Source organism: Bombyx mori, chromosome 8, assembly GCF_030269925.1.
Source record: "Bombyx mori chromosome 8, ASM3026992v2".
NCBI lineage: Eukaryota > Metazoa > Arthropoda > Insecta > Lepidoptera > Bombycidae > Bombyx > Bombyx mori.
The window spans coordinates 14,965,012-14,989,099 of NC_085114.1; the positions used below are offsets into that span (position 1 = coordinate 14,965,012).

General features: G+C 40.4%; 1 protein-coding gene across 1 annotated transcript in view; it reads right to left on the bottom strand.

Annotated features, from left to right (window-relative positions):
- LOC101738331 (amyloid protein-binding protein 2) overlaps positions 1-24,088 on the bottom strand; it is a 63,378-nt gene that overhangs the window by 3,244 nt on the left and 36,046 nt on the right. The window contains exons 2-11 of the mRNA XM_004923607.5: positions 10,487-10,600; positions 7,063-7,177; positions 6,197-6,323; positions 5,282-5,440; positions 3,936-4,142; positions 3,379-3,586; positions 2,871-3,029; positions 2,378-2,483; positions 1,463-1,605; positions 224-389 (exon numbers count right to left, since the gene is read on the bottom strand). Coding sequence (XP_004923664.1) covers positions 224-389; positions 1,463-1,605; positions 2,378-2,483; positions 2,871-3,029; positions 3,379-3,586; positions 3,936-4,142; positions 5,282-5,440; positions 6,197-6,323; positions 7,063-7,177; positions 10,487-10,600 — 1,504 coding nt within the window. The remainder of the gene's footprint in view (positions 1-223; positions 390-1,462; positions 1,606-2,377; positions 2,484-2,870; positions 3,030-3,378; positions 3,587-3,935; positions 4,143-5,281; positions 5,441-6,196; positions 6,324-7,062; positions 7,178-10,486; positions 10,601-24,088) is intronic.

The following is a 24,088-nucleotide window of genomic DNA, read 5'->3' on the forward strand; positions in this document are numbered from 1 at the left end:
TCTGCTCCTGGCATTGCTGAAGTCCATGGGTGACGGTAACCACTTACCATCAGGTGGGCCGTCTGCCTACAAAGGCAATAAAAAAAATATTGTCGAAATCCCTCGAGTGGGGTTCTCTATCAATTCGAATGAGACTATCACTTGACTGGAGCTCCGGCAAGCACTTAACATCGGACGGGACGCGTGCTCGCGGTAGAGTCGGCAACAAGGCAAGGTGTCTGACTTATGTGTATGGAGCGCAGGTAGAGCTTCTCTGCGGCGCGGTGCATGTTCATGTGGTAGTTGTAGAGCGAGGCGAGGTGGCCGATGCTGAGCCCCACCTCGTAGTCCTCGGGGCCCAGCAGCTCCTCCTTTATCGCTATCGCCTTCAGGTGCATCGTCTCCGCGTCCTGGAATTTAACACAATTTTTTGTCACTTTATTTATGCACAAAACAAATTGTATACAACCATAGTAATTATAAGTTTAAATATTTTATAATACTTTTTAAACAAATACCTAACCGGACAGTTCTTAATTTTCAGAATTACCGCGCAAACTTCACAGAACGCGGGTAAAGGAATACTCATTTTTTTAAGGGATTTTATGACCTGGTAACTAAGACCTTTAAGTCATGTCTTATTTTATTTTATATTCTTAATTTATGAAAAATAATAATATGGAGTGAAATGAAATGAAATGAAGATGATTAATTTGAGACATTAATTAACTGGAATGAAATTAAATGAATTGGTGGAATGGGAAAATGGTGGTCATTAACTGAGATTTTTTCAGTGGACTTTTTGGAGGATCCCGAGAAGTTACGTCCAGCGGCTTTGTTTCATTTTCCCACATTTGTGCACTTTCACAGATACTAAACCGTCAATAAACCACCGTTATTACACATTTAAACCTGAAGAAACACTAAATAGACAAAATAAAACAAATCACATAACTTCACTCCTCGCGTTCCCGCCAAAAAATCCTATTTCTTGCGGGAGCAAGGGCTCAGCCAGGCGGGGTAGGATTTGCAAACAGCTGCCCGATCGCCTCTAAAGGAGACCTAACAACTCAAGAGCAATTGCTTCGCGAATGAATCGGTTTTTGTTCGAGCATGTCTATTTATTGTACAGCGATTGTACTATTTATTGTATCACTGGTGGTAGGACCTCTGTGAGTCCGCACGGGTAGGTACCACCACCCTGCCTATTTCTGCCGTGAAGCAGTAATGCGTTTCGGCTTGAAGGGCGGGGCCGCCGTTGTAACTATACTGAGACCTTACAACTTATATCTCAAGGTGGGAGGCGCATTTGCGTCGTAAATGTCTATGGGCTTCAGTAACCACTTAACACCAGATGGGCTGTGAGTTCGTCCACCCATATAAGCAATAAAAAAAAGAGCGAAATAGATAAATGAACGCGAGGGGCAGGCAACTAGGTCATTGCGGCTGCATCATGCACGTGCTGGGTGACGTCACGACTCACGTGGAACTTGTGCATGCTCTGGTAGAGTCGGCCCAGGTTCCCGTAGTGCTTCGCGGTCTGCACGTTCTTCTCGCCGAACGCCAGCATGGACAGCTCCAGCGCGGCCTTATGCAGCGCCTCCGACTCCTCCAGCAGACTCGGCTCTGTCCGACAACAAAACAATGTTCAACTTTATACTTTAACTAGCAACCCGCCCTCGCTTCGCTTCGGAAACTGTAATTTATTATTGATTTCTCCACTATTTAATGGATGTTATTATACAAACAAACCTTCCTCTTCAATCACTCTATTAAAAAAATCTATTAAAAAAACCGCATCAAAATCCGTTGTGTAGTTTTAAAGATTTAAGCATACATAGGGACATAGAAAGTGACTTTGTTTTTTACTATGTAGTGACGCAAACGTTGAGTTGTGATAAATTCACGGTATAATAACATGTATATACATAAAAATGAGATGCTGTTCGTTAGTCTCGCTAAAACTCGAGAAATAAACTTGTGCACATTGCGAGTTAAAAAAATAATACACTTGTGTTATCTGTGGACCGTGCGGCCGCCATGTTTCTTGGGATTTAAGGTCGAAGTTGAATACTTGAAGGTGAATAGTGCTACATACTTATATGTGGGATTTTAAATTCGGGGTGGGCCAGTGAAACGCTCGATCACTTCGCAAAAACTTGATGCTTTATTTCGTCCTAAGTAACCCCAATACAACGTCTTTCGTATTTTCGTCTTCCGGGTTACGCGTCCGGAAACTACTCCCTGTTGCTTATGCAATAAAACTAGATATTCCGCATTCATTCGCCTCCTTGCTAACTCTTACTTGCTAACATGACATCTCCTATCTCTCTCACGCAGTCATGCTCCATATCGCTCCGTTCCGTTCCTACATATATATTGTCGTGGTGGTGCTCACCGCTCATGTCCTGGCGCGCGGGCGTGTCCAGGGCTATCTCCTCCAGTATGAGAGCCTTGACGCGTTTCGCTGACGCCAGGAGCAAGTGGTCAGGGGGCACCAGGTTCTGAAATTTAAGGTTTAGTAGCGACGTCGTCACGCCGACGTTGAAGTCCTTACACTTACGATGATAGCATTCCCTTCGGTTTCCTCCAGTCATAGACACACAAAATTCGTCATTGTCTTAAGTCATTTACAACGTCTTTAATATAGACGAGACGGTACAATCGAGACGTTTGAACATTGTGTTGACTACCGTCAAATTTTTTATAACATACACCCGCCCAGCGGCGGCGCGGGGTCGCTGACCCTTGAAAGCGCCCGCACCGCGTGACTGCGGTCATTGACCTTCGAGTGCTGTTTTTCATTTATTGATTCAATGATTCTAACTTAAAAATAGACTTTATTAGTTAAGTTGTTATTTCCAATGTAATGTGCTGGTCGGTCGGTGTACCTGTATGATCCTAATGGCCCTCTCGGCGTGCTCCCTCGCCTTGTAGAAGCGTCCCGAGGAGTACTCCAGCACGTAGAGCGCGTAGGCGAGGTCCTCCTGCGCGGTGGCCACGTGCAGACTGTGGCGGCCGAACGCGGCGCTCAGCGCGGCCAGCGCCTCCTGCGACAGGCGCGGACGGGGGGGTGAACGGGGGGTTGGGGGACATAGGTACGTGAAGTACCTATATATTACAATACGAGTAAGTTCTGGTGACATCAACGAAAATAGGTAAATAAAAATTTGGCGAATTACACTCATTAGGATTCTGGGGAATTCCTAAGAAAAAAGCAGTGGTTTAGTCTATGATTTATTTTACTACAGGATTACTAGTATAGGCCTTAAAACCCCGAAATTCCCTAAATCCTTGTATTTTCCAAATTTTCTTTAAACATCCAGAATGTCAGCAATTTTTCCCTAAAAAAGGGAGAATTCCCTAAAAGCGGCAACAGTGCCGGCGACCCGCACGCACCTCGTACACGGCGACGCTGTGCAGCACGCAGTCGACGTTGAGCAGGTAGAAGCCCAGGTCGAGCAGCGCGGCGGCGTGTCGCGGGTGGCGCGGCCCGTAGGCGGCGCGGGCGAGCGCGGCGGCGTGGCGCACGAGCAGGCCGGCGCCGCGGAACCGCCGCTTCACCACGCACGCCTTGCCGCACGCGCGCAGCACCTCGATCGTGATCCTGCAACAGCAAACGCCCACACGTTAGCTGTGCGCAGTCTACCACACTTACTTGTGCTGATATTTATCATTTATCTTTATAATATTAGTATAGAAGTATAGGTTAACCACTCAATCCACGAATCGCTTTTTGTTAAAATTCCTATTCAGAAGGTGGGAGTTGGCACTGGGTATAAGATGATCTTCAGACGCTCGTATGGAAGCGTGTCTTTTGTACTGCCCTTATAGTTTCGGAGCCTATTCAATACAAAGAAACAAACAAATCTTTCCTCTTTATAATATTAAGTATAGACGTATCATTCATTCAGTACAAAGAATATTATCGACATTTTAGTAATTGCGGAGCTCACTTGACGGGCGTGTGCGGAGTGAGGAGCTTGAGCGCCCTCATGCTCCACGTGTAGGCGGCTCCGTAGTCGCAGCGGACGAAGAACAGCGAGCTGAACTCCTTGCACAGCCGCGCCAGCAGACTGCTGGAGCCCCACGTGCCGGTGCTGCCGCATCTGCAGCACTCCTCCGATATCTCCCCCTCCCTCTCGCATGGATTCATGATGTCGCTGAGAATGTTTTATTTCGTTTTGTTAACATAATTGCGAGGGAGTCCGTATAGAGTCCCTTCTTTATTTCGCCGTAAAATCGTGTTTTATGTTATTAACACCACAGTTGAAACAATATTAGTTTTATTGTTGTAACGGCATAAATCATTCTAAGATATTATTTATTATACATATTCTATTTTATTTTTACATTTTTAAATTTTCCGGCTGTAAAAAAGGTCCCGTGTCAGAGACTATCTACTTTTTCCCACCTCTCGTGCGTTCCGGCTTACGCATCATAAAAAGGTGCGTTCATAAACGCCACAATTGTATTCAAAACATACGACGAAGACTTCGTTGACACCATACTACGATATTCTTCCCCACCAAAGATTACTGTGCTATGAACTGTATGAACTAGAAAGCTATAGACGCTTTGAAAGCACACTCAAACAGCTTCCGACACGACTTCCTACTGTACGTTTGTGAAAAGAACATTGTATAGAGTAGGAAATATTTTGACGAAATCCTAACTTGCGCTAAAGACATCTATATAAGTTTACGTATAGACAGATCCTGAACATTCATTCGTATTGTTACGCCGGTAAGAGTAGCGCCATCTATCGACGAATAGTCGAACGAATGTCAAAGGATCTATTCTAGTAGTATCTAGAACGCTCGAGAATTACAACGCTATCTATTGTCAGATAGCATAAACACACAATACACGAATTTCGTTGAATATTCTCGATAATTATCGGAATGTGTTATTGGCTCCAAAAGCGTTACAAAGATGGCACGCAATCAGTCAGTAATCGGAACTACTCGAAGCGAAATAGTGAACGGATTATCTGAAGCGAAGCGGAAGAAGTGAATTAAGAATTTTAAAGTGTTAGTGAAGTTTTTTAAGTGTTCTTAGTGCTAATACAGTGTTAACTTGTAATTCGGTAGAATTTTATTTATCCCGAACTCCAGCGCGTAACAATATCACACAGGCCTACAGAACAAAGAATTTAGTCCCACCCCTACTCTTTGTGGTACCCCAAACGCGCTTGATTGTTTTACGCTTCTCTCGACGTTACATGAGCCTATAGCGACTACAACCATCAAAAGTCTGGTCTCGGTGCTTTCTTATCGAATTAATTCTTGAAAAAGCTCACCCGTCAGTCTGCGAGGCTACGTCGCAAGTTTCCGCCACACTGAATGAGCATTCGGGAAGCTCGGCGACGTCTTCAGTGATGCCCAATAGCTTTAAGGCCAGCGAGTACGTCTCGGCCGCGGCGGGGAAACAGCAATACGCTGATTGTGTGTTCAATAATCTGGAAATGATTAATGAATATGTGACCTTGCCGTCACCGACATCCTGCTATCAGCTGCAATGACCTGTCGAATAAAACCCTCCCGGGGACAGGCGGATTGACCAGTCTACTGTTACGATGTTAATTAAATTTCATTTCGATTACGTTCCCTGAAGTCCGTAACTGCAACGTATTTACGAACCGTATAGATGAGGAAATTTTCGTTGAGTTATACCAGCCTTTCCCAAAGTGGACGATAACGCCCCTTTTGGGCGCTGCAGGCCTAAGGGGGGCCGGGAATGTACAATGTTTTCGTGTCGATTACATGAGTTTTATGGCAATCAAATTTTGCTGATGGTAGGGCGTCTTGTGAGCTCCCTCGGGTAGGGCACCACGACTGCATATTTTTGTCGCGAAACAGTAATGCGTTTCAATTTAATGGATGGAGCATTTGTGGCTACTATAAAACTGTGACTTAGAACTCATATCTTAAGGTGAGTGGCGGATTTTATGATTTTGATGACCAATAATGGGATTAAGACGACTTTGGAATTCAGCATCAATGTCGCTATCCACTGCGCGGAGGACAGGAGAGAATGGAGGAACATAGTCCTATCAAAAGTACTCCGTAAAGGTCACGACCCTCAGCACTGAGGAATACGAAGCACGGAGGAGGTAATGGGCTCCAGTAACCTCTTTACACCAGGTGGGCTGTAAAAAAATTACAATAAATGTACAATAAGTTGTTGACAATTAAAAAAATTGTTTCCTTCAGACCTATGACAACATTCGAGGGTCAGTCTTTTGTAGTACGTCGACTGCGGCTGTGCCTGACAGAGGCTCCTGCACTTGAGGAGGACGGTCTGCGCGTCCGCGTACCACCCGGCTTCGTTCAAGAATCCACCTGCGAAAGTCGAGATTGAAAAGATTCGAACCGCTATTATTGTTGTGGGCGCAAACAGCTGTTCTAATTAAACCAAATACCAACGAGTCTTCGCAGAGACATTCATATGAATTCACATCATTATAATCCGCCCGTCGTGTTCTTAATGTAAATATTTATTACTGGTGGTAGGACATCTTGTGAGTCCGCACGGGTAGGTACCACCGCCCTGCCTATTTCTGCCGTGAAGCAGTAATGCGTTTCGGTTTGAAGGGCGGGGCAGCCGTTGTAACTATACTTGAGACCTTAGAACTTATATCTCAAGGTGGATGGTGCATTTACGTTGTAGATAGCTATGGGCTTCAGTTACCACTTAAGACCAGGTGGGCTGTGAGCTCGTCCACTCATCTAGGCAATAAAAAAAAACGACCAACTAGAGATGCAGATTACAAAACGTTTTCTTTGATGGGAGAGCAGAAAAATTTAAGCATGCCGTTCCAAAGTGAATTAAACCAGACGTCTTTCAGATTCTGTTCGTAATAATGCTAAAAAAAATTATTCCAGGGGTCCAATTGATTCCGAAGCTCACGAACCACTCGGTGTTAAGACACGACAAATGGGACCGAAGTTTCCAGACTGTCCCACAATAATATTACTAATAACCGATTCGCAATATCCATGATGGCGTTACCGATGGTCTAGGTGAAAACGTCGACCCTGGCTTAGTCATGCGACAGTGAAGATCAGTAGGAATACTCACCGAGCCTCAACCCGAGCTGTATCAGAGAGTTCCTAGATCTGACGTTCGCATTGCACTTCTCAACGTAAGCGGTCGCTAGTTCGGTTGACAGCTTCGAACAGTGTTCTATGACTGCCTGAAATAAACAATTGTTATTTAACGAGAGCGACAAAGACAGGGTCATGAGTGTGATTAGAGCGAGTTTTTAAAACGTCCTCGATAGCGCAAAAGTTAACTTAATTTTGTATGCAGTTGGAACAGCGCCCCTAGCGGTAAACGTTGGCAAACGACGACGACGACGTTAACTTTTACGATATCGAGAAAGTTAAAAAACTCGCACTAAGCACACGGTAAATTGTAATAGAGCAGTTAATGAAATTTAATCTTCATTAAAATCGATTATTATTATAAAATATTATTATGTTTAGGAAAAAGTTTTAAATCGGCCACTCTAAGTCCAAGCCGAGCCCAAGCACACAGTATGGCGAAACACTACATAGCATTGAAGGCAGCGGTTTGGCTGTGTTCTTAGCTGACATCTATGGGTGAAGGTAACCACTCACCGTCAGGTGGGCAGTGTGCTCGCCTGCCTACAAGAATAATAAAAATAAACTTCTTATCTTGTATCATGATTCTCCTGCCCTTCTCCCAATCACCTGGGGTCGGCGCAACATGTTTTCTCCTTCCATACTCCTCTATCTTATACAATTTCTTCGCTCACTCCCCTCTTACACACATTGTCTTTTACGCAATCCATTCATTTCTTCTTAGGTCTACCTCTTCCAGTAAAGCCTTCCACATTCATAGTTAAAACTCTCTTAACTTAAACTTATTATTCTTGTGTATACACATAGGATTATCTTCAAATTTCCGTTAGCCCAATTCAGGTTTCGGCCGGATTTATTATTTACCTACTGTATTATTTTACGATATCGACCGCTATGCAATACGTACATATTCAATAAAATCTCCATAAAATCACGTTGCTCTTACAAAACATCACAATCAAGTAATTACGTAACGTTTATACGACATTTTTATAACATATTTTTAACATATTAATCGGGTGCGTCATGGGTCGCCGCGCTAACAATTCCGCGTTCACTACACGTTAGGGTTGTCAGTTATTTTACCGAATTAAAAAAAAATATCTACCCACTCAATGGCTCTGCATTTTTAACAATAATCCTTGTTGAACAAATCCTTCTAAGGGATTATTTTTCCTGTATCAATTATTTAAGCAAAATTTCCATTTAAACAAAAATTTGTCCTGAAAATAGTGGCATGGATCTATAAGTCCGGACTAATTAAGATTTGAAAGATGAAATGTTTTGAAGACATCGTGGCCTAAAGGATAAGACGGCCAGTGTGGTCGTTACAACCCACTGCGACTGTGCCGGTGTTCAAATCCCGCAGACAGGACACATTTTTCTTAAGTAATAGTACATAATACGTACAGTAAATGCTCTTTATTAGCGGTGAATATGTTCCGTAAATATGCCGCGAATAAAGAAACAGTAAAGAATGGTAATTTACATATATGGGATTACAGGGGATAAGTTCCCAGAAGACAAAATAAAAACATAGTTTTTACAAGCTTGTAATAAGGTGTATTTTTCTTTTTTTTGAGTCCATTTGACGACGCCTTTCTATCAATGTGTGTGTATGTACCGATTAGATACGCGAATAAAAAAATCTTTACCCGCGAATATAGGAATTGGGTCGCATTTTTTTAATCTGCGAACAATAAAAATGCCAACGGGTTTCGTTAACCGACCAACAAGACGAATGTATAATGATATATATGTAAAAATGAATTGCTGTTCGTTAGTCTCGCTAAAACTCGAGAGCGGCTGGACCGATTTGGCTTATTTTGGTCTTGAATTATTGTGTCCAGAGAAGGTTTAAAAGGTAGATAAATATGAAAATGCATTTTTTTTTTTAATATTCTGACAACCCTGATCGCTCTCGCAAAGCGTCACCACACAAAAGTACATTGTTCACAAGCTTTTATAACGTAAGCATAGGAAATGTTTTACAATGTTTTCGTTTCGATTTGTCTGACGAGCTTGAAGTTGTTTAAAGAGCATTTGTCGATATTAACTGTGGCGGGTAGCCATCATACAACGCAAGATATTTGACAGATGCCCAGGGACGTCTTAAACTAGGATGGGGCCCTTGGGCACACAAGAATTTGAGGCCCTTTTGGAAAGTAAAAAAAGCGAATTATAATAACATTTTTTTACTGAGTATGACCATTTATTATAGGTTATCAAATACAGTATGATATAATATGTCATTAATGATATCAGAATGCTGCTGGTTTTTTGGTTACGATTTCGATAACGGTTTCTTTCGGGATGTCTGTTGAACAAAATCTTTTATTATAGGCATAGTATATGCATTGTAGATAGATACCTTCTAATTACTGATTTGTGAAAAAAGTGTAAAGTGCCCGACAAAAATGTTTTGAGAATAAGCGTGTGAGAGAAATTGTCGGTCTTTCGGGCCCCCCTGTGAATGGGGGCCCTGGACACGGGTATGGTAAAGATGGTATTGCAGATGCCTTAATCTCGCTTACGACATTTTCAAGATAAGCTTGCATATATACAAGTTCCGAACAACAACATTCGGACCGTCGGTCTGTCGAGCAAATATCACCCGCTCGATGGAAGATCGTCTCTCCGTCGTTAAGTATCCCAAATGAACCATATTATTAGAAGACATTTCTTAAGTCATAATATTATTATATTACCATTTTAAATAATATAAACTTTACGTTACATATGTATTCACAAATTCTATAAAACACTTGTAGATTTTTGTAATGGTTACGATTATTTTGGTTCCTTGAAAAAATACCGGTGTGTTTTTACTGTTAAGGTGCACATTGATTACCAACAGATCGGTGTGAATAAAACACCTAGACCGTAGTGCCAACCTCACGATGCAAATTCCACCACCAACCTTGAGGGATGTGAGGTCCAAATTTCAATTGTAACGGCTTAAAACCACCCTTTGAACTAGGAAAGCTTTACTGCTTCGCGATAGTAATGGCCAGGGTTGTAGTACCTATCCGTGTAGGCTCACAAGAAGCTCTTCAGCAAGCAACATCAACCAACCGGGCAACAGCAACCAACCAACATCAACAAACATCCAACCTGGTGGCAGGACCTTTTGTGAGTCCGTACAGGTAGGTACCACCACCCTGCCTATTTCTGCCGTGAAGCAGTAATGCGTTTCGGTTAGAAGGGTGGGGCAGCCGTTGTAACTATACTTGAGACCTTAGAACTTATATCTCAAGGTGGGTGGCGCATTTACGTTGTAGATGTCTATGGGCTCCAGTAACCACTTAACACCAGGTGGGCTGTGAGCTCGTCGACCCATCTAAGCAATAAAAAAAAACTCATCAAAGCGGTATTTTGTTTCATCACTAGTCCCTCACCTGGAAGCACTCGAGGAGTTTCAGCTGGCAACCTGCGAACCGCAACAGCCTCTCGAAGACATCCAACTCTGATAGCTCCGTGTGTAAAATACACAACTTCTTCTCCTGCAGCATCTGTAATTAAGAGAAACGTAACGATGAATTTAATGTTAGAATATTCTGCAGTCCTGACTTTGAACTACATTTATATAAGTTCTCATTTTTTTTTATTCCTACCTAAGTTGATAGCCTTGAGAGGCTGCTTCAGCGTAACCTTAACTAGTAGGTGAGTTCACGGGGCTCAAACCTGACGACGTTGCTAACACGAAACCTATCAAGAGCCGAGCTTCGCAGAATCTACCACCGGATCGGAAACGCGACCCACTGAGAAGATCCAGCGAGAAACTCAGTGGGCTCAGTGTCTTTGGGTTAATTTATTCGTCGAGCCCTTCGTCGCAAGCGACGGGTTCGACGAGAACGATGACCGGTGCTTGAGGTACCTACTCAGGTTAGTGGATCGGGAGGATCCGAAATGACGTGTTAAGTTCTCCATCATCCGTCCGCAGTAGCATCTTATAGTGTTACTAGTGGACCGCTCCGGCTCCGCTCGGGTCTTTATCAAAAATTTTAACGATATTTGACATTATTTTTTAAAATAAAAGAACGCTTATTACGACATAACTATAACAGTTAGACATATGCTGTCGCGACACTTTCTGTAACTAAAAATGTGTTCTACAAAGTCGTAGTACGTTATTTTATTCTATCATCAATAGTTTTCGCAGGGCACGCGATGTAAAGAATATTTTAGGTTTTTTTTACAGCTTGGGTTACATTATTGGAGTTTTAGTAAGGATCCCTAATTTTTCTCAAAAAAGATTATAGCCTATGTCGCTCGGGAATAGTGTAGCTTCCAAACAGTGAAAGAATTTTTCAAATCGGTTCAGTAGTTTCGGAGCCTATTCAATACAAACAAACAAACAAATCTTTCCTCTTTATAATATTATATTACTAGCGACCCGCCCTCGCTTCGCTTCGGAAACATTAAAACACACATGAAACCAAAAAAATAAAATAAATAAATAAGTAGCCTATGTTCATCAGGGACAATGTCGGCTTCCAATGGAAAAAGAATTTTTTAAATCGGTCCAGTAGTTTCGGAGCCTATTCGAAACAAACAAACAAACAAATCTTTCCTCTTTATAATATTAGTATACATATAGTATATAAGTATAGTTTAAAAACTCAATCCACGAATCACTTTTTGTTAAAATTCCTATTCAGAAGGTGGGAGTTGGCACTTGGTATAAGACGATCTTCAGACACTCGTGTGGAAGCGTGTCTTTTGTATTGCCCTTGTAATAAGGCAAGCATACTGCCCACCTGACGGTGAGTGGTTACGACCGTTCATACATATCAGCAACGCCGAAGGCACAGCCAAGCCACTGCCTAGACAAGAGGAGATTAATAAAGCCCACTGATAGCCCACTGAGTTTCTTGTCGGATCTCCTCTGTGGGTCGCGTTTCCAATTCGGTGGTAGATTCAGCGAAGCACTGCTTTAACTAGAATTAGTGTTAGCAAATTCGTTAGGTTAAAGCCCCTTGAGCTTACCTACTCGCAAGGTAAGCTGACACAACCCAGCATAGGCAAAAAAGGCCCATTGATGAAATAAACGTGCGTACAATTATGTAGCTGAATATTATAACATTGTATCAATAGCGACTGTACAGTAGTCATCATAAATGTGTTACGAGCAAGCGTCGCGACGCACATATTGTATTCGTGGAGTAAGTCATAACTGCAAAACGTTTTTTTTTCTTCAGTACAGTCTGTCCACATTCATAGTTCCTAAACTATTAATTCTAGTTGCTAGATTTTTTTATTTATTGCATAGATTGGTGGATGAGCTCACAGCCCAACCAACCCCCCAAACCCCCTCATAGCCCAAGGCCAGTTAAGTGGTTATCGGAGCCTATAGACACATTTATAACGTAAATACCGCCACACACCTTGAGATATGAGTTCTAAGGTCTCAGTATTGTTACAACGGCTGTCTCTCCCTTCGAACCGAAACGCATTATTGCTTCACAGCAGAAATAGGCAGGGCGGTGGTACCTACCCGTGCGGACTTACAAGAGGTCCTACCACCAGTAAATTGCTTAGATTAGTAGATTGCTTAATATAAGTCTAAAGCATAAACGTGCCAGAACCTCACTAACTCTATTTTAATAAGAATTTAGTAAAATATCATTAGCCCACAATCGCCTAGCATAGGCCTTTTCCAATTTACACCACAGAGCCCGGTCTTCGGCTCTCCACATCCAAGTTTTGCCGGGACTCTTCACAAGTCCTAGCTCCACCTGGCCGAGGGCATATTGCCAATGCGCGGTTTCTACTCAAGAACCCATCTGCTCCAGCGATCGTTGGTTCTACGGCTTATATGTCCAGTTCGCCTTGTTCGCCAGTTCAGCTTGCCGTCTCTCTGGGCTATGTCGATGACTTTAGTTCTCTGTTTAATAACCTCACTCCTGATTTTGTCCATCAGATTAGCTCCGAGCTTGGCTTTTCCCTTAACTTCTTCCATTGATATTTCAAAGTGTAGAATGTGAAGTCACATTATAGACTATTATTAATCGTAAGTGTCATAAACTTCCTATAAAACTGCTGTTCAACTCGCAAAGTTTACAACTTACACCGCATGGAAACACAAAGTAACATTCAAATGTTTTTTATTACAATGTTTGCAAGTGTACGTGTGGCCACGGTCCATTTGCTTTTATAATGTACCTACAACTCACATGCATGTGTTAATTAATGGTCTTATAATTATATCAACAACTTTCATGGCATTTTAGATTTTCTTGGAAACGTTCTAAAATGATAGCTCACGTCCCTGGTCACAGAGTGGCCAAACTTATAACGGACATTAAGAATTTCATAAACGAACGTACATTGAGCCAGTATACGCAGAACTTTATGGTAATTTCTTTTTACAAATTCTGAATCAGAAGCGTGTATTTCGAATTCATTTATGATATTGAATATCCCATTTGTGTATTATCCACGTCATAGTAAAATCATCGGTCAAGATATATCCTCCATTTGTTTACATTACCTTGAAGTCTCTCATCATCATTATAATGACATTTTAACTATGAATGTGGAAGGCTTTAGAGAAAGAGGTAGACTTAAGGAAAAGGATTGCGTGAAAGACGACATGTGTAAGAGGGGAGCGAGCGAAGAAATGGTATATGATAGAGAAGTATGGAAGGAGAAAACATGATGCGCCGAACCCGGGTGACTGGGAGAAGGACAAGAGAATGATGATGACCTTCAAGTCTTTCGTGTCTTTTAAATTACAAACTATTAGTTGCGGCTTCGCACTCTTAAATAAAATAATTTGGCCAGGATGCAATTTTATTCAAATTCATTCAACGGATTATGCTTAATTGACTTAAAAACATGTTAAATCATATTAGACAAAACACATAAACCCGATTCCAAGCAACATTGGAAACAAGGCCTGAATAACTTTGAACCTTGAAAACGCGACATAATATAAACTGTCTGATGTTGCCCACATCGCAGTGAAGGGGAGAATTTATTGCAATACAATGCAGACCAGTGCACAACATTGTACGATCCACATATTATTTTGAGTTAATACGTGCAACTTTTGAGCACTTGATACTCTCGCACAGCCAATGTACATACGTATAGCTGGCCGTGGGAATGGCAGGCCCAGATAATATTTCCGTGTTGAACCCGGCGATTTATAAATGGTTAACAATAATTGTTCTTGAAATAAATCAGTATAGTAAGCAAAGTTTCGTTTTCAGTGAATATCAGTGGATAGTATCACAAAAACACAGATGGCTTTAGAACAAATACATTTAAAATATTCATATTTAACTTAAACTTTGACAAACACCCAAACACCATCACAAACTTTCACATTTACCTTATTATAGTATAAGTACGAGGAAGTAAAATTACAGTTATCTTTTATGTTTACTAACGGCAATTAAACTTTGTTTTTCTCTAGGGAAAACCCTGTCGTTGACTGGTTAATTTATCATTACAATTTAGTGATTTGCGATCATAATTTTTTTTATGTTTATTTTTATTTTACTTACAATACTGATAAATCATACGAAGTACAATTCAAAGTGACTACCTGACACATACACTCAGTGTTTTTTTTTTAATGTTTCTTAGCAGTACTTTATATACATAACATATTATATAGGAAAAAGTATTTTTATTTTCGTTAATAAGTTAGTTATAGAGTAAGATCGATAATGTAATATAATAATATGTATGTAAACCGCTGCAATTGACCGTAATTACCTTGATGAATTGAGTGACATTCACACTGCTACTCTCGTACATGAGGACGTCTGAAAGAGTCCGCTTGTTGCCATAACTGATGCGATGCGATCCAAGGGATAAAATTAAATGCTAGTAAAATATATTACTAGATGATGACCGAGCTTTGCTCGGTTTTTTTTTGATAACGCCATCTTGTTGTCTTTAAAGCGGTTAGTTGCCCTCAATTAAGAAAAATAGTATTACTATTCGCCAATAGATGTCGGGAAGAGTTGATTATTGAAAACACGAGTAAAACAACATTTTCTGAAAATAAATCGTAGCTAGATCGATTTATCGCCTCCGAAATCCCCTGTATACTAAATTTTATGAAAATCGTTGGAGCCGTTTCCGAGATTCAGATCATATACATATATATTAATATACAAGAATTGCTCGTTTAAAGGTATAAGATATTTGTAAAAGTATTAAATTATTTTTGGTGTTCCGTAGTAAGACGCAAAAAAGGGGAACCTTTTTACTAACTTCATCCTTTCCATTTCTAACAATTACCATTTAACTTGCCCTTACTTTTGTTAATAAAAATATTTTTTTGGTATAGATTCCCTCACTCTCTTACCAATCTCGAAATATAACGCCTGAGGTTGGAACGTGTGACGATTGTGGTTACTGGAAAGCAGTGAACCGGCAAAAAAAAATGGAAAAAAAAAAGCCACACGTACCTTTTCAGAATCATCAATTGCCAGACAACATTGGCCTGTTCAGTGATTGATGAACCCTTATAAATATTTAAGTTTAATGAACCTTTTTTTTTTCCTACCTAAGCTGGTAGTCTAGAGAGGCTACTCCAACGTAACCTTAACTAGTAGGTGAGCTCACGGGGCTCAAACCTGACGACGATGCTAACACGAACCCTAGCAAGAGTCGTGCTTCGCAGAATCTACCACCTTCCCACCACAGTCAATTTTTCAAGGTTGTCTGGTGGCCGCCGAACTCTAAAGACTTTAAATTCTACTAAATAAAACCAGCAATTAATTTTGCTGTTAATGTTTGTCACAATGACTTCAAAGCAACGACTAGGCTAACGCGCTGAAGATATGTATAAAAAGTACCTAAAATTAAAACGCAGTAGATAAGTTTCGTTGGCAGCACACGGCGAATACATTGTGATGAAACAAACAGTCTACATTCTAATTAATTTATCGCTGTTGCTGTGTACTAGTACGAGTATATGTAATCAATTTGAACGCTTCAAACTGGATTTACATTGCAATCGTAACGAGTTTCATTAAAAAAAAAAAAAAAAACTAATATCCTATTATTTCTTGAAGACTTTTCTAATTGTACTAGAGGACCCGCAGTAGTCGAAATTCGACTATAATTTATTGGAATTGTAAGTTTGTACACTATTATGATTGTATTTTCAACGCCAAGACTACACTATAAAAATATTAATAAAGACAAACAGTACTTAATCTATTCTCTGTTTGACCACAGACGTCAAGAACAAAAGTTTGACAATAAATAAATAGTATGCATGTGTGTGTCAAATACACGGTAGTGTGTGTAATGTTTTCTTTATTGATTTAATGTATCTTTTATGCATTATTTAAAAACAATCTTAGCATTGTGCACTTCTTCTTTATGTTCTCTATAAGTGTGGAAAATTTCATACTCCTCCGTCAGCGCAAATTTCGTAAAAAGGGATACAAAGTTTTTGTTTCACGTATTAATATATAGATTCCGCAGTTCTTTATACTTTGTGTGAAATAACAAATGTATTCTTGTCGTAATTTATATGTAGATGAATATACATATGTATATATGTATATGTATATCTGCGGAGGGACTTCGGTTCCCTCTGTATTTTGTACCGTATGTTCCATGGGGAGTGCTCTGAGGAATTGTTCGAGATGATACCGGCATCTCGTTTTTACCATCGCACCGCCCGCCACCGGAGTAGAGTTCATCCATACTACCTGGAGCCACTGCGGTCATCCACAGTGCGTTTCCAGAGATCTTTTTTGCCACGTACCATCCGGCTATGGAATGAGCTCCCCTCCACGGTGTTTCCCGAGCGCTATGACATGTCCTTCTTCAAACGAGGCTTGTGGAGAGTATTAAACGGTAGGCAGCGGCTTGGCTCTGCCCCTGGCATTGCTGAAGTCCATGGGCGACGGTAACCACTCACCATCAGGTGGGCCGTATGCTCGTCTGCCTACAAGGGCAATAAAAAAAAAAAAAAAAAAATATATATATAGTAAGTAGAGTGTAGATATTTTAGAGATATTTTAGAGTGTAGATATTACCTTAGAGTATACATAAACTATGCTTATGTATACTCTAAGGTAGATATCCTACAAATTAAGTTTTAAATCAAACTAAAGTGCTTAAATACGGTACATATGGACATAATTGAATAGAAGTCGTTGGTAAGCACGGAAAACATATTTTCATAGAGAAATTGTGGCGCTCCGAGATTGGAATTTATTATAATTGAATTTTAACTCGAAAATGAATTTGAATTTTTAATTAATTAATTAATTATTTATTAGAAATTTAATAATTAATTAATTGAATTTAATTTGAAATTATTATAATTGAAATTGAATTAATTTTATAGCTTGACTTATTGATGTATTAAAAAACCCATCAATGGCTTGACTCTAATTATCCACCAACCAATGGTCAGGACTATAACAAGATAAAAAAATGATGAAATATATGTACAGTTTACAAATTAAACGTGATTTTTTGACGTCTCATAGCGAATGGACTTCAACAATGCAAGGGACATAACTAAGTCGCTGTCTACCATTAAGTTTATGAACCAAACCAATGACAACAAGTACGGAGTATGGTTTGCAACTTAAACGTGTTTTTTCTTTAGTTTTCAAATTACTTTTTTTAACGTCTCATAGTGAATGGTTGCTCATGAAATTCAGCAATGCCAGGGACGTAAACAAGTCGCTGTCAACCATTAAGTTTATGAACCAAACCAATGACACCAAGTACGGAGTATGGTTTGCAATTTAAACGTGTTTTTTTTTTGAGTTTTTAAGTTACTTTATTTGACGTCTCATAGCGAATGGTTGCGAATGGACTTCAGCAATGCCAGGGACGTAACCAAGTCGCTATCTACCGCTGAATTTATAAACAACACCAATTACAAACACGTCACCATTTACAAATCTTACGAAGATCTTCTACGGCTCACGGCACGTGTATGCGATGAATAATTTAAAAAAAACCAAACGTCACATGCGAATTGGCAAAACTGCCGTGATTGTGTATTGACCTCGCTTTGTTACCAATGGCTTCGTTTCCGTGCCGCCTCACTGTTGACAGATCGTGTTTGATAGATAGCACCGGTATGCGGTATCGGGTTAAGAATATCGTTCCTGATTGGTTTATTATACATATACTCGATATTACGAGTATAGGTAATATGATGTGCCTTTATGTAATATGTTACGTATTTTTATTTTTTTTGGATTTATTATATTTCTATCATATTGATATTATTTATCCTTCGAGAAATCGAATATACGTGGGTACGTATAAGTACATATTAACTTGGACCCTTTCGTAGCCACATCACTCTGTACGGAATTCTTTAAGCTTCAGTATTATTAGCACGAAAGCACTAAAGGCTCATCTTTGCGTGACCGATAAAAAGTTTAGTAACAAAACTAGGGGCCCAGTTTGTGCAACGGCCGAGCCTGCAGTTGGCACGATAGCATTAGTGGAATCACACTAGTCGGCTTATCAACTAAGCACCATTGCATTTTGTAGGTACGACGATTGACAATTCGATTCGTCACAAACGACAGTGACTTGCCGATGACACCATTTAACTAACCGCATGCGATTCGTCTTTAACCTACTGGGAAACACGTGCGATTTACAAGGAAATACTATTGTTACGATTGGGAAAAATGTAGGTATATGACTAATACAGAACTTTAACCAAACGAAAACCCAACTTGAACAAAAAAAAACGAGAGAATATCATCAACATAGTCGGAGTCAATTAAAATTACATTAATAAAGGGAACTCAAAACCGACTGGTCAGATCTAGTTAAAATATAAATGTGACCGACAACACGTGAGAAGCATCAACTTTCACATAAAAATAAATAGTACCAACAGAATCGGTTCTTAAAGAAGAAATCCTTTAGGTAACACAATAAAAAATTAAATCAAATTGAGAATCTCGTCCTTTTCTCAAGTCGATTAACCAGAGCGTACTTAATCTATTCATGTTTATTAAAATAATACCTAAATGATTAATGTACTATTTTCGTTATGAAGTTGTATATATATTATTATGTACATATTTTATGTCGTAACGTGCCAAATTTTGTGTTTTGTTTCGTCACACAGTGAAATGACCTCCCCTTCAGTGCAATGCCATGGGAACCACCAAGATATTAATGATCTCTTAGTATTATTTCCAAACCCGAATACTATTAGTATATTACAAGAATATAAAGTAAATAGTCTGCTCAGTTCGTTGCGCTGTACTTAGGATTGACTTTTTGGGGCTAGATAGCAAAAATTGTACAGAATAAATACGTTGTATTTTAAGGTCAAATCAAAATAAATTTATATCAAATTTAAATCAAAGACTACATAACAGCCCTATAGGAACACAAAAAACCGAGAGTTGGTTTCAAAGTTTCCAGCCACATTAGTACGATCGATAGAAGAAATGTAAGAATGCGTAAATGAAAAGACTGTTTTGTATAGTCTAAGAACGATGATCTATATACAAGACGATCAGAAAATTACGATTGAACGAAAACGTTTTGGTGTGAGCGGCTCGCGACCTCGAGCGGACGAGACGGCAGCACGCCGCGATGTGTTACAAAAATATTGTGTGAATGTATATATGTATATATCGACATGCTCTGTAAATTATAATGAAGTCTTCGTACTAGTTACTGCATCGAAATTAAAAACAAAAACATGTACATGGAGCCGTTTTTTAGCTATTGCATAGATTTTATCGAGGGCTTTGAGTGCGGCGACCGAATCAAGAAATTCCGTAACGAAAATAAAACCTAACACCCCTACCACGTAGCTACCATGTAGCTCGCGTTCACATTCACACGTTGCGCTTGGGTAGTGTTTGTGAAGTGTTGTTTGTGAAGCACGCGGCGTGACATCGGACTGCATGCGCATCATGAAAAGTCTCTCATCTCTCTCTCGCGCGGTCTAGCTTATGAGTGTGAAGGGGAAAGTTAATGTTTTGCTTTGGTTAATGTTTATAAATATAGCGCAATCTTATTTTTTATTGTTTTAATATTAAATTATTATTGTCTAATTATAATTGCATAAGTTGATAAAAAATGTTATGCAATAGTTTTAACGCGGCAGTCCCCGAGTGCCACACGTGTTTTTTTTAATAGTTTTCCTAACTATGCTGCTAGCCTCGAGGAATTATGCCAGCGTAACCGAGCGAGTAGGTGAGCTCACAGGGCTCTAACCTGAGAGAATTTGCTAATACTAGTCCTAGTTAGAGTAGTGCTTCACAGAATGTAGTATCGGTCGGAATCGCGTCCCACTGAGAAGATGCGGCGAGAAACTCAGTGGGCTGTATCTATGGGATAGTTCTCTCATCGACGAGTTCGATGAGAACGGTGACAGGTGCTTGAAGAACCCAAAAACACCAACGTTGCATTGATATGTAATTGGTTACAATACAATAATTACAGTCGTCATTTTGCGTAAACGCTTTTACGACATCTCTGTCATAACTAGGCTACTGTGATAAATTTATTTACATAAAAATATCATGTTTTAGAAGCCTCATTACAGTAAATGCATACTTTTCAGCTTTGTCTACAACTAAAATACTATTAGTTCCTACATTATTTACTAATTAGGAGAATTCTCCTTTAAATATTTAGAAGAAATCTGCTTATCCGTTGAAGCATTATTGAGACAGTTGTTTTTATTTTTGTTTTTTTTTTGAATTGCGAACGTTTTGGTTAAATTGATTTAAGAAAAAGTTCAATTCTTATACGTGGTGTTATTTCTTCATCGTGATAATTCTATTATACGTTTTCCCATATTAAGCTGAGCGGGCATTGTACACAAGTGAGGGTCCGCAGCAAACTACACTCTGTATTCCTTAGATAATTCCTTGCAAACAGACCTCAACAATTGCACGGTCGGTCATCGTACTGTTACAAAGCGACAAGAACAATGCCTTGGTGCTTAGTCACCGAGGTTGATGTAACATCGGACCCAAGTCACCATCAAGGACATTTCCTGGTTAAACGACCTAGCCACATCTATTGATTTAAGATCTCTTAAATGTAGTCTAACACGATCAGTCAATTTGGGGTTTAATCTCATTTTTTTTTTGTTTTTTTCTTATTGTTATTTGACAGATACAGTTCTAGTGGCATGGCGTATTTTAAGGCCATACAGGTTGGCAACAATGCCAACAATAGATAAACAACAATAGTTGGCAACAATAGAGGCACAGATCTATTTGCTACAAAGTATTAATGTGGTTTAGTTTCAAGGGCTATTATAACAAACAAAAAGGTAGACAGCGGTATGATCCGCACGGCTATGCCCCTGACGTCCATTAGTGACGGTAACCACTCACCATCAGATGGGATGGGATGGGATGGTATGCTCGTTTGCCTACAAGACCAAAAAAGACATGCGAAACTTTTTGCAAGTTAATCGATCTCGTGATGAAGAGTCATATAATACTAGCTCCCAGTTAACGATGTGTTTCATAACCTTGACACAGAGCCGTGATTCCGCACTAGGTTAATGCACTCGGCATAATTACCGAGAGCATCTCTCTGCACCGGAGACAAAAGGTATTTAAATTCGAATTTCGTCTTAACCGTTTGCGACATTCGATCACTTTTTGCTTGAGCGTGTTCTGTAAACTAACTGACATTAAAAAGTCAACTAACAAAACCAAATAAAACTAGAGGTCTCGCAGTAGTCGAAATTCGACTATAATTAATTGGAATTGTAAGTTTGTACACTATTATAATTGTATTTTATACTTCTATAATCACAAATTTCGCCAAGGCTACTCTATAAAAAAAATATTAATAAAGACAAACAATATTTAATCTATTCCCAATTTGACCACAAACGTCAAGAACAAAAGTTTGACAATAAATAGTATACATGCGTGTGTGCGTCAACTACATGGTATGTAGTGTGTGTAATGTTTTCTTTATTGATTTAATGTATCTTTTATGCATTATTTTAAAAAAATATTAGCATTATGCACTTCTTCTCTATATTCTCTATAAGTGTGGAAAATTTCATACTCCTCCGTCCGCGCAATTTTCGTAAAAAGGGATACAAAGTTTTTGCTTCACGTATTAATATATAGATAACTCCGTAAATAAAACTACGAGTAGGTATATGCTACTCGTTGGCAATGCGTTGCTAGAATATTGCCGGACCGATATGACTATTGTGTGATAATCGTAACATTCCGAATAATGTTATCAGAGAGAAAACGAAACCTTAAAAAACCTACTGTCGTTGCCTGCAAAACAATCACGAATAATATCCGTATCAGTATCAGTATCATATGTTCACGATTGACTTCCACGGTGAAGGAATAACATCGTGTAATAAAAATCAAACTCGCAAAATTATAATTTGCGTAAATACTGGTGATAGGACCTGTTGTGAGTCCCCACGGGTAGGTACCACCACCCTGCCTATTTCTGCCGAGAAGCAGTAATGCGTTTCGGTTTGAAGGGTGGGGCAGCCGTTGTAACTATACTGAGACGTTACAACTTATATCTCAAGGTGGGTGGCGCATTTACGTTGTAGATGTCTATGGGCTCCAGTAACCGCTTAACACCAGGTTTTTTTTTTTTTTTTTTTTTTTTTTTATTGCCTTTGTAGGCAGACGGGCATACGGCCCACCTGATGGTGAGTGGTTACCGTCGCCCATGGACTTCAGCAATGCCAGGGGCAGAGCCAAGCCGCTGCCTACCGCTTAATACTCTCCATAAGCCTCGTTTGAAGAAGGACATGTCATAGCGCTCGGGAAACACCGTGGAGGGGAGCTCATTCCATAGCCGGATGGTACGTGGCAAAAAAGATCTCTGGAAACGCACTGTGGATGACCGCAGTGGCTCCAGGTAGTATGGATGAACTCTACTCCGGTGGCGGGCGGTGCGATGGTAAAAACGAGATGCTGGTATCATCTCGAACAATTCCTCAGAGCACTCCCCATGGAACATACGGTACAAAATACAGAGGGAACCGAAGTCCCTCCGCAGACCCAGAGGCTCCAAACGATCCGAGAGAATGGGATTATCGACAATCCGAACGGCCCTCCTCTGTATGGAGTCAAATGGAAGAAGCTGGTATTTGGGAGCCCCGGCCCAGAGATGGGAGCAGTACTCCACGCGAGGCCGGACTTGTGCTTTATAAAGCAAAAGTCTTTGTCCAGGCGTGAAGTACCGCTTCGCTCTGTTGAGGACTCCCAGCATTTTGGACGCCAACTTGGCTTTGCCTTCCAAATGACTCCGAAACTGGACATCGCTCGAAATGTCGACCCCAAGTATCCCGATACTCTCGGAAGGTTGCAGGGATACTCCTTGGAATTGCGGCGCCATGACAAAGGGGTCCTTCTTCGCAGTGAACGCGCAAACTTGTGTCTTTATCGGGTTGAATTGAACCAAGTTCAATTCACCCCATTCGGAGACTCGCCCCAGAGAGTTCTCCACTTCAGACACAAGTTTTGATCGTCTCTCTTGCACCACGCTCCGAGAGAGACTCTGATGGCCGATATATCGCGCATCCCCCGTGCTATCATCTGCATAGCAATGCATGCCATCAATAGACAGCATGTCATTGATATACAGGATGAAAAGCGTGGGGGAGAGCACCGAACCTTGTGGAACGCCAGCGTTAATGGTCATGGTATCAGAACAGTCACCGTCTACAACGACCGTGATGCTCCGCCCATCCAAAAAGCTAGCGATCCACTTGCAGAGACCCTCGGGGATTCCGTAAGATGGTAACTTCGATAGAAGTGCCCTATGCCAGACCCTGTCGAAGGCCTTCGCGATATCAAGGCTCACAGCAAGAGCCTCGCCCTTGCTCTCCAAGGCTTCAGCCCACCTGTGAGTAAGGTATACAAGAAGATCGCCAGCTGAGCGACCGTGACGGAAACCGTACTGTCGGTCACTGATCAGCTGGCGATCTTCAAGATACTTCAGGAGTTGTGTATTTATAATTCGCTCCATCACCTTGGAAAGCAAGGAAGTTATCGCGATAG